Genomic DNA, 10,944 nt, shown 5'->3' on the forward strand with positions numbered 1-10,944 from the left:
CTGGTATGTAGGTAGGGATGGGGATCGTTAATATTTATTGATATCGATACCTTTATCAATACTCCTTATCAATCCGAGTCTTTATCGATACCACTATCGATGCTTTTCTGTTATTTGGTGGAAAGACGATGCAACAAAATTTTTTTAACAGAACTGGTATTGCTTTTATTGCTTAACAAGTGAGCATAACAAAAACGTTTCTAGCCTTCAATAAACATGGCTAATGTAATTGGCCACTTCGAAATGACATAAAACTAACTAGAATATATTTTCACAATTGTTGGTTAAAGGGATAGTTCGGGATTTTTGACATGAATCTGTATGGCATCCCCATCACCAGTGTCATGCAATCACACTGACTTACCCCTGGCAGCATCCTATGAGCAGAGTTCTCGTCCAGCTTTGGTCAAGCCGAAAGTAGTCCGGCAGGTTTGCTAGACCCAGCGAAATAAAACGTTTCTCTTCCCAAAACATTATGTGTTCAAAAGAGTGATATTTTTGCATCCCAAAAACCTTGTAGTGGAAAAAGTCACACGTCGTTATCACTTGGTCCTATTTTCTCTCTGTTCGTATCAGTGCGCGCCGTCATTCTGACAGCGAGCTCAACTTTGAGGAGGGCAGGGAAGTCGCTGTTGTTTGTGATGCAGACAGCAGCTGCTGCAACTCCGACATCCTCATCAATGGAAAGGTTCTGTATCTCGGGCATTACTAAATCCCACTCGTGGCAACAGTAGCATCCACCTCTGTCTGCATTAATTCGCACTTGAAACAAGTGCACCATGATTTGTTGGCCACCCTGGATATCGCAGCTCCAGCTGAGGCTCCTGCGGCTCCGGCTTCAGCTTCCATCACTTCTCTGTCCACCCTCTCTCTTTCTGCCCGATCTAACTCCATTTCTCGAAGTTCATCGTCAGTGTACTCGGGTTCATAAAGATATCCCTTTGGCTCTAAGTGGAAGTCGATGTTTTCCTCGTCGCTCTCGTAGTCAGACATCTTCCCCAGTAGTAAACAATCGCGAATCAAACAGGTAGGCCCTTAACCTGACAACAGCCAGATGCATGCCTCGCTCCGCCCAGCTAGGAGCTAGGCGGAGCGAGACATGCATCTGGCTGTTGTCAGGTTAGTAGGCCCTAGCTGTCAGGTCATGGTGTCGCGCGCACTGATACGAACAGAGAGAAAATAGGACCAAGTGATAACGACGTGTGACTTTTTCCACTACAATGTTTTTGGGATGCAAAAATATCACTCTTTTGAACACATAATGTTTTGGGAAGAGAAACGTTTTATTTCGCTGGGTCTAGCAAACCTGCCGGACTACTTTCGGCTTGACCAAAGCTGGACGAGAACTCTGCTCACAGGACGCTGCCAGGGGTAAGTCAGTGTGATTGCATGACACTGGTGATGGGGATGCCATACAGATTCATGTCAAAAATCCCGAACTATCCCTTTAATGTATTGTCTACTGTCACTTTTCATCATATTTTTAGTGATTAGGAAAATATTTAACAAATAAATAATTGTATTTTAAATTAAATGTAATTTTTAATAAATGTTGGCATCAGTAGTTTCACTATATATTCTAAAATAGTTAGAGCAATATACAACTGTATTACTCATGTTTCTCGCCAAAAACTAAATTTCCCGTTTTCTTTACGTTACACTTGAACGCATCATGATAACCTAATTGTCGTTTTACTGAGCCAAACTGAACACATCATCACGCAGCAAGTCTGAAACTTTATTTACTTTTCAAGCTAACTAGCTTGTATGCTTCCGATTACAAGACGGATTTCAAAATTACTATTTTTAACTGACCGGTCAAGCTACAAAGTCTGTGTGCGCGCTTACCAGTGGTACTCTGAGTGGATGATGAAGACGGGCCCGACTGTGGCAGCCGCAGGAGGAGGAGTCTTTTCCGTTCAGCCATTCTCGGGTCGCGAGCAAAGTTAAGTGCCAGATTTCACTTGTTTTACTTTTAATATCTGTTTGCTTACAATTTCATTCCAAAACATTGGTGGACATGCTGCAGTGATTGGATTGATTAGATTTAAATGCTGTGACGCGACTCGAGGGACACACAATTATGTTACAGGACCTCCGGGAAAAAAAAACAAAAAAACGACCAGACTCGATAGTGGTATCGATAAGCCCAAACGTTATTGATTTTCGGGTTTCGAAAAAAGTGGAACCGGGTCCTTGATGGAACCGGGTTTCGATCCCCATCCCTATATGTAGGTACCACATCTGCTCGGGTCCTGCTTCCTGCCAGTGACGTTACGCTTGATGATTGGCTGAACGTTCCCTCATTATGTAAAATATTGTGGTTGCCCAGACAACGATAATAACATCGCTGGCGTCAGTTAGGATGTCTAATGACTGATGAAGTTTTACCTGATTGATAACAAAACTGAAAAAAATCTGTTTCTGTTGAACCATAATATAAAGAGGGAGAGCTGGGTAGCGCTGTGGCTAGCTGTGCTCAGTAGCTAACAGGTTAGCCTGTTTTAGCTCGGTCAATTAGCCATATTAAGCTATGCTACTTTTGAATTCTTACCAACAACAACTGTTCATTTTCTAAAAGTAGAATAACTAATTTTATTAAGATGTCTCATTTATCCTCCACTGCCCTCAGATCTTTATAAAAAGAATAAAAATAAATAATACTTTTTGTGTATCCTTGTTAAATGGCAGAGCTCAGTCTGTCTTAGAGGGCAGGACTTTCCTTCAAGACTGGCAATGATTGTTTTCTACTTTTGGCTACTTTAGATCGGCAATTAAAATGTAAAATAATAGCAAATATAGGGAATAATATGTTGATCCTTAAGAAACGGGTGCAATACAGTCCGAGTGGAGTTGCCATATATTGACATCATAAGAAGGGGTGGGGCCCCGAGCAAATCTGGTACCTACACCAGGTCACAGAGGTAGTGTCTGACTTTTTAATCTTTGATCTGATTATGACCCATTTCAGGGTATTTCCAGGTCCAATGGTCTAGGTTCATAGGAGCTAAACAGATAGCAATAAGTTTGTAGTTAAATGTAGCTTTACTAAAAGATATTGAAAAGTGTAAAAATAACAATACCTATAGGCCTAAAATTAACCTAAGAAAATAAAATGTCTTTCCAAAGAATGTTCTTCCTGAATTGTTGCTTCAGAACTTCAATAAATGTTCAAGTCCATTAGTCAGTGAGTCAGGGGGATTAGTCAAGTCATTGATTATATTAAGGCAAGCTCTCTTGATGCCTGTATTTAAAAAAACATAATACTTTGGACTTGTAATGCACTTTATATTTATACAAAAAAGGGGGGGGGGTTCAATAAAAAGCTGCCCTAATAAGGTGGGTGTTAAAAGCATCCACAGTCTGTGGGGTCCTCAGGTGGCCAGGGAGAGCGCTCCACAGCCTGGGAGCAGCTGAAAAGAAAGCCAATCTCCGATTGGTGTGAGGGATTGTATTTGAGTCAATGAGTCAATGCAATCAACTGGTTTTCCTTAGAAAGAAAACTTTGTATCAATTTGACTGTATGATCTGGTTGAACTGTAAAGTGCCTTGAGATGACATGTGTTGTGAATTTGGCGCTATATAAATAAACTGAATTGAATTGAATTGTACGATACTTTGACCTTGGTGGTTTCAGCAGATATGTTGCAGTAGATCTGAGGTTACCTGTTAAGGTCTGTGGGGTGAGAAGTTCCTTAAGGTATGGTCAGGCATCACCATGGATGCCCTGCGGGGTAGGGAGGGAGACATTGTACTCAATTCTGAGTGTAACAGGAAGCCAGTGATTTGAGGAAGGAGGTGATATGGTCATGTTTATGCACCCTCATTAGCATCCGAGCAGTGCTGTTTGGTATGTATTGCAGCCTCTTCAGGCTTTTCTCAGGGATCCCGATGTGGAGCGCATTGGAGTAGTCCAGCATGGAGGAGAAAAAAGTGTGGACAAGCTTTTCTGCATCTGCAGGAGTGAGTGTGGGACGAAGTTTGGCGACGTTTTTGAGCTGGAAGAAGGAGGTCTTGCAGAGGTGTTTGATGTAAGCCTTAAAGGTCAAATGCGAATCCATTTTAACACCCAGGTTAGTGGCAGATGTTGAAAGGGGAAGAGTTTATCCAGAGAAGGTGATGCTGGTGATGTCAGATGACTGAACCTGGTGCGGAGTGCCGACTAAGATGGCTTCAGTCTTGGAGCTGTTTAGCTAAAGGAAGTTGTGCTTCATCCACACTTTTACTTCCTCCAGACAGGTGGTCAAAGTTGATGATAGCAAAGGAGCAGAGGATGGAATAGCAATGGAATGAAACCCCATGCTGGGTGATGACATGGCCAAGAGGGAGCATGTACAGATTAAAGAAAGTGGGACTGAGCACTGTACCTTGAGGGACACCACAGGTGATGTTGTGAGCCAGGGATTTAGCCTTTCCCAAGGTGACATACTCAGTTCTTCCAGAGGTAAGATGAAAAAGTACTGAAAAACAGTCATAGACAGACTCAGAGACTCTGATAATGGAGCTTAAACGATGGAGGAGGATGTTGTGATCCACAGTGTCGAATGCTGCAATCAAGTCCAGGAGCATCTGCTGTCATCAACAGGTCATTTGTGACCCTGAACAGAGCTGTTTCCATGCTGTGGCCCTTGCGGAAACCTGACTGAAATTTTTTAAACAGGTCATGTTGTTTTAGATGTTCCTGAAGCTGAGTGGAAACTACTTTTTTCCAGCACCTTTGAAAGGAAAGCAGATTGGAGATAGGCCTGTAGTTGGCAAAGACTTCTGGGTCAAGGGTGGGTTTTTTGAGAATTGGCCTCATGATAGCAGTTTCCAGTGTTGATGGAACCTGGCCGGACTGGAGGGAGTGGTTAATGACTGTTGTGATAAGGGGACTTATGATATGGAGATTGGATTTTACCTAGACTGTTGGGAAAGGGTCCAGGGTGCAGGTAGAAGGTTTCATCCTTTTGATGATGTCCTCAACTTCTTGCTGTGAGATGACCAAAAAACAGCTGAGAGGTTGGGAAATCCCAGGTGGTGGGTTGGCAGTCGGGACAGGCAGTGTGGAGTAACTGGGTAGTAGGGAGAGGATGGCTTTTACTTTTTTGCTGAAAAAAGTGATGAAGTTGTTGCAGCTTTCTTCTGTGTCTTCTGTTTGAGAGTGTGCTTGTGGTTTGAGAATGTATCTTATGGTTGAGAAAAGTTGATTGGAGTTTCCAGGGCTGTTGTTGATAATGTTAGAATAGAACTGTGAACGTGCATCTCTCAAGGACCTTGCATAGGACTTCTGATGTTCACAGTAGGCCTGCCTATGAACAGTAAGTCCTGGGGCCTTGAGGCGCCACTCAAGGACTCGGCCAGCTTTTGTCATTTGCCATAGTTCTGAGGTGTACCATGGGGCTGGGCGTAAGAAGCTGACAGTTCTAGTTTTGACAGGGGCCTGGAGATCTAGGAGACTGCTCAGAGATTGGTTGTGGAAATCAACCGACTCGGTGACTGAAGAGAAATCAATGGTTAAGGTGTCCGAGTTCATTTTTTCCAGGTCCCTATAGAAGATTTGACATTTGGCTTTGATTTGTGGGGAAATGAGTTACAGCTCCATTGAGATGGTCTTGTGGTCAGACACACCCAGATCATATGTTAGAGGGTTCCTAACGGGGGCGGAGTTGGATATGACCAGGTCCAGTGTGTGCGCCCTGGAATGTGTGGGGCCATCAACATGTTGTTGAAGGTTGAGGCAGTCCAAAATTTGCAGAAACTCAGCTGAAAAATGAGAGGAGGGTTGTCTACATAAATATTAATATCTCCAAGTATCATGATGTTGACAGAGGTGGTGCAGTGTTGTGTGAAGGTCATGTGTCTCTGGGATGAAAGCCAATTGGGTTGGTGGGGCAGATGAGGAGAGGGGGAGTTACAATTAAATGCTAGGCATTCAAATGAGGACAGTGTAGGAAGGGGGAGGGGGGTCAGCACCAGCTCCTGTTGGTGCATGACAACTAGGCCACCACCACAACCAACCGGGCGGGGGGGTGGGGGGGGTGGCAGGCGGTCAGACTTCGTTCGGTCTATTCGCTGAGAGCTGAATAGACCCCTGGCTGGAGCCATGTTTCTGTGAGACACATGAAGTCTAATCTCTTTTCTGTCATTTGGTCATGTACGAAAGATGCTTTCTTTATGAGAGATTGTTTATTAAAAAAATATTTTTTAAGTGTTGATGCTGTGGTGAATCTCTGTAGAGGCAGTAGTACTGAAATCCACTACATGTTTTCCAGTTAGCTGGGTGTGGCTAGACATTGTGTTTTTTCCTATGTTGCTCGGCTGAGCAGGCTGAGATTTTGCTGTTTCAAGTGTTCTTAGCGCTGAGAGCAGCGCCACTCTGATTGGCCAGACACAGTTGGTGTATACCACTGACAGCAGGAGGTGATCAACAATCCTTTGGAGGTTGATATCAGTTGGTGAGTAAAGCCACCGGTTTTGTAACAAGCCATAACGCAAAATCTCAGACTGTAAAACTGAAAACAACAATGTTCAAAATAATGTTGGAGAAGCAGCGAACAACGATTGCCAGCGTCCTCTCCTACTTTCAGTATGTATAGAAAACGTAAATGAACCACATTTTTAATCCAAATAAAATTTTATTTGAACCTTTTAACCAAGGGGGTAACACGATTATTTTTTCACCGTCACTGAGTGCATATAGTATAGTGTACATATATATAGATATATACTGCATATAGTGTGTACAAAATTACAATAAAATCTGTTATATAGAGGCTTCAACTAGGCAGGGTGCACAGATCTTTACATTTTCTTTTCATTTCTGTCTCTGTCCCCCAAGAATTAAAACATTTTATACATTTGACTGATACTAAGGTAAGAAAAAGGCAGTAATTAAGGCTGAGAATGTTTCTATGCTGCCTGAGGCAGAGAGAGGATGGATGGATGGATGGATGGATGGATGGATGGATGGATGGATGGATGGATGGATGGATGGATGGATGGATGGATGGATGGATGGATGGATGGATGGATGGATGGATGGATGGATGGATGGATGGATGGATGGATGGATGGAGGTAGGCGGCTGTTATGAACGATAAGCTGTATATTTAGTCATAAGAACCTTCTAGAAGGCAGATCGTTCTGTCTGAAGCCGTTCTATAGAGGTGCTAACTGCTAATAACAAACATTTAATGGATGGATGGATGGTGCTAACTGCTAAGAAAAACATTTAATGGTTTATTCTTCAGTCCTTCCTGATGCCTGATGTTGAATGTTTGCTCAAATTTATGATGAATTGGTCCAAAAGAGACTAAACCTCTGTGGGTGTGTTTTGGTTATCTTCATGATTTTTAAGTTTTAAGGTTAAGAATGAATTTAACTGTTTCTCTCAACAGATGAGATAATAAGCAGAGTGTCAAAACTGCCAATAAATATTATTATTATAATATAATATCAACTCTCCTTCATTAACCCTGCTTGTCTTTTCTGCAGCCCTCTGCTCTCCCATCGTCATCCCTCTGCTGCAGACGTCAGTGGAACCTTTCCAACTGCTCTGACATTCAGGTTAATCTGATTAACAAGCTTTCCTCTGATACTCCTCCTGGTCAATGACTGCTGCCATGGAGACTCCTTTCTACCATGACGACTCCCCCTCCGTTCCCAGTTTCAGTCGAATTGCTGAGTACGAGCGATTCCCTGGCAGTAAGATGCTGATGAGTAAGAAGGCCATGTCTGGAGGTCATCACTTCCTCGCCGGTAATTCAGCAACAGGGCGGAGTGGAAACCACAGTGGCTTGATGACATCAACCTCATCATCTACAGCACCTCCTGCAGATATGAACCTGCTGAAGCTGGGGTCACCTGACCTGGAGCACCTCATCATCCAGTCTAATCAAGGAATGGTCACCAGCAGCCCAGTATCCAACTCCAGCAACCCCTTCATCTACCGCAACCAGGCCACCAACGAGCAGGAAGGGTTCGCAGACGGCTTTGTTAAAGCCTTGGCAGACCTCCACAAGCAGAACCAGCTGGTGGGAGGAGGACACATGTCCCCATCCTCGTCTTCCACCGTCTCCCTGCAGGGGTCTTACCAGAGGAACCTGATGTCCGGAGGAGAGATACCCGTCTACACCAACCTAAACAGCTACAACCCCGGACAGACTCCTTATTCTGGTGGGCAGATCCCGTATGGTGGAGGTTCAGGGCATGGAGGAGGTGGGGGCCCCCACACCCACACCCGAGGTTTAGATGCCCCTCAGACTGTCCCGGAGGTCCCCCACCCAGCAGGGGACCCCACATCTCCACCTTCTCTCTCTCCCATCGACTTGGAGACGCAGGAGCGCATCAAAGCAGAACGGAAGAAACTTCGGAACCGTATCGCTGCATCTAAGTGCCGTAAGCGGAAACTAGAGCGGATCTCACGGCTCGAGGAGAAGGTGAAGGTCCTGAAGAGTCAGAACTCTGACCTGGCCTCCACCGCCACCATGCTGCGCCAACAAGTTGCTCAGCTCAAACAGAAGGTGATGAGTCACGTAACCAACGGCTGCCAGATCGCCGTGGCAACTGGATCTGCCTCCAAATCAGGAGGAGGAACCGGCAGTGAGGAGTCCAGCTGCTGAGAGGGATGAGCAGGAGATCAACAGTGAAGGTCTGAGCTGGGGCGGCTAAAGGTTTGGACTCCCATGGCGTTATGCTGAGTCTGCTGAAACAGAAGAAACGTGTCGGAAATCCTGAATCTTTACTGGGATCAACAGCCTGACAGGAAGATGATATGAAGATAAACCAGCAAAGATCAGGAGGACGGATGAATCCCTTCAGATCTTTGCAATGTGAGAGTCGGACATTAATACGTTTCAGCTCCTCTTTCCCTTTGTAAAGGAAGAAAATATTCTAACATAGTTAACTTTGGAAAAAGATTGGCTTCTGATTCTTCCCTTCCCCAGGTCCACTCGGCGAGCTGCGTTTGGTAATAAAACCAACATTGCGTGTTGACGTCACAGAATTACAGAGTTTAATCCAATATAAGACAATGCATACACTTTAGAAATAAGACAATGCACAAACCTACACCAGAAACTGCAGAACAACAGAGACATACATTCCATTACCTGACATAGGAGGAAAGAAAGCAAAGACGTACAAGACATCTTTGGAGAGTTTGCAAGAGCAAAATCTGATCTGTAACTTCTATTTAGAAAGCTTTATCCTCTTGTATCTAATCCATTCAAAAAGGGCTGGCCCTCGGTCCTCCAACCAAACGCCATCTCTGACACTGCTAGGGCTTCCCCTTATTTACTGCAAACATCTGGGGTCATTTGCTTCTTTATTTTAACAAGAAAAGGCGGAAAGCTTGTCCTGGCATCTAGCATTCCCAGGGTCATAAAACACAAGATAAGCTCCCACAGACAGCTTGTGGAATGCGGGGGCCTCACCATCCCTGGTTGTTTATTCTGGAAGACTTTTGACCTTCTGTAAACCAAGCAGAAATCTCTCCTGCAGGCTTAAATAATGTTCGCCCCCCAGGAGATACTCATTTTAAGGCCTCCTGTGCTTTGAATACTTACCCATTAGTAGTTTTAAATCATTAACACAGCCTTGTTCAAAATTCAGACATATGTTCAAGTGAGAGTGTTTACACATGCCATAAGATTAACTGTAATAAAGTCTAAAAATAATCATTTTTCTTTAACAGTCCCCGTTTTGAGGTCTGAAACATACAGACCTCACAAATAAAATGATTAAGCCCTCTAATAGAGGAACCAAAAAACTATTTAGTATACTAAAAAACTAAAACATTAGCCCAATTTTATAACAGTCCCCTTTTTAAACAGCACCTCCTAGGTCCACTGCCAGGTCATGTGTCTAAAGCTGAACTCCATAATCTAAACTTATCAAATGTATCTTGCGCTGTCCAACAATTTAATACTCACCTGATGAACCACAAAATTTTAACCAGTAAAAACTAAACTAAAAATACATTTCACTTATCAAACATGAAAAATCATAAAACTCAGTTATGTCAATAGAAGAAAACACACAATAGAAATATTAGCCCAAGTATAAAATTAGAAAACCAAAGCAAGATATCTCGAAATTACCAAAAAATGCTCAGCAGACTCAAAAGACAATACTCGCCACAAAAATTACAATTTGTCAATACAAAACAATAACAACATAAAAAAATACATCATAAACACATAAAAATTACAAGACCTTTTTTTCTTTTTTTTTCACAATTCAACAATAAGAAGTTAGAGTTCGTCTCTATGCTCCTTCGATAGTCTTTCAAAAATGAATATGAATTCTTCGTCAGGAAACGATCCAAAAATACGCGCAAAAAGAAACGAATGTTCTTGAAGAGTTCGCAAAAACGAAAACACGCAATAAAGAGAAGATAAGTTAATGATGATCTTGTAGCTGGATCCTTCACGTGTTCCTCCTCGGTTGTAAACCTCAGGTTTTCACCTGAGTGTCCGTTGCTCACTGAAAATTGGAGTATTCTGCCAATTTAACAGTGAGTTTAAGGAGAGGGTGCAATCTCCTTTTCTCAATGGAAGGACACCGGAACAGGATTATTGTGCCTGTCTGGGCCTTTTAAGCCTTGTAATTCAGGAAAATGAAGTGGTTTTGGCAGACTTCTGCCCGGAAATGCAGATCCTCCTCCGCGCTGTGATGGCCCTCAGACACTCCTCGACCGCAGGTTGAGACTGTAGATTCTCCTGTATGCCCTGCAGCGTGCGTTGTGGCTCCTCAGCTGACTCCAATGGAACCACATGTCTCCTTTTCCCTTGTAGACGGACAGCCTGAGATGTCCTCTCCACGACTCGGTATGGTCTGGCGAAGCGAGGTTCAGACCACTTTCTTTTGATGACCATCAGGCGCACCCAGTCGATTCCCCGAACTGATCCCGAGCCTGGACGTTCCTGTGACGTCTGGTATTTTGTAAATTCTGCTGCCAGG

The 10,944-nt window shown here is 43.6% G+C and overlaps 1 protein-coding gene across 2 annotated transcripts in view; it reads left to right on the plus strand.

Moving 5' to 3' along the window:
• june (JunE proto-oncogene, AP-1 transcription factor subunit) overlaps positions 1-8,850 on the plus strand; it is a 10,763-nt gene extending 1,913 nt beyond the window's left edge. For both annotated transcript variants that reach the window (XM_038277502.1, XM_038277503.1), the window contains exon 2: positions 7,477-8,850. In XM_038277502.1, coding sequence (XP_038133430.1) covers positions 7,593-8,603 — 1,011 coding nt within the window. In that variant the 5' untranslated portion in view covers positions 7,477-7,592 and the 3' untranslated portion in view covers positions 8,604-8,850. The remainder of the gene's footprint in view (positions 1-7,476) is intronic.
• The last annotated feature ends 2,094 nt before the right edge of the window (positions 8,851-10,944 follow it).

This window comes from Cyprinodon tularosa, unplaced genomic scaffold (assembly GCF_016077235.1).
Source record: "Cyprinodon tularosa strain WSP-4 unplaced genomic scaffold, ASM1607723v1 ctg1317, whole genome shotgun sequence".
Classification (NCBI taxonomy): Eukaryota; Metazoa; Chordata; class Actinopteri; order Cyprinodontiformes; family Cyprinodontidae; genus Cyprinodon; species Cyprinodon tularosa.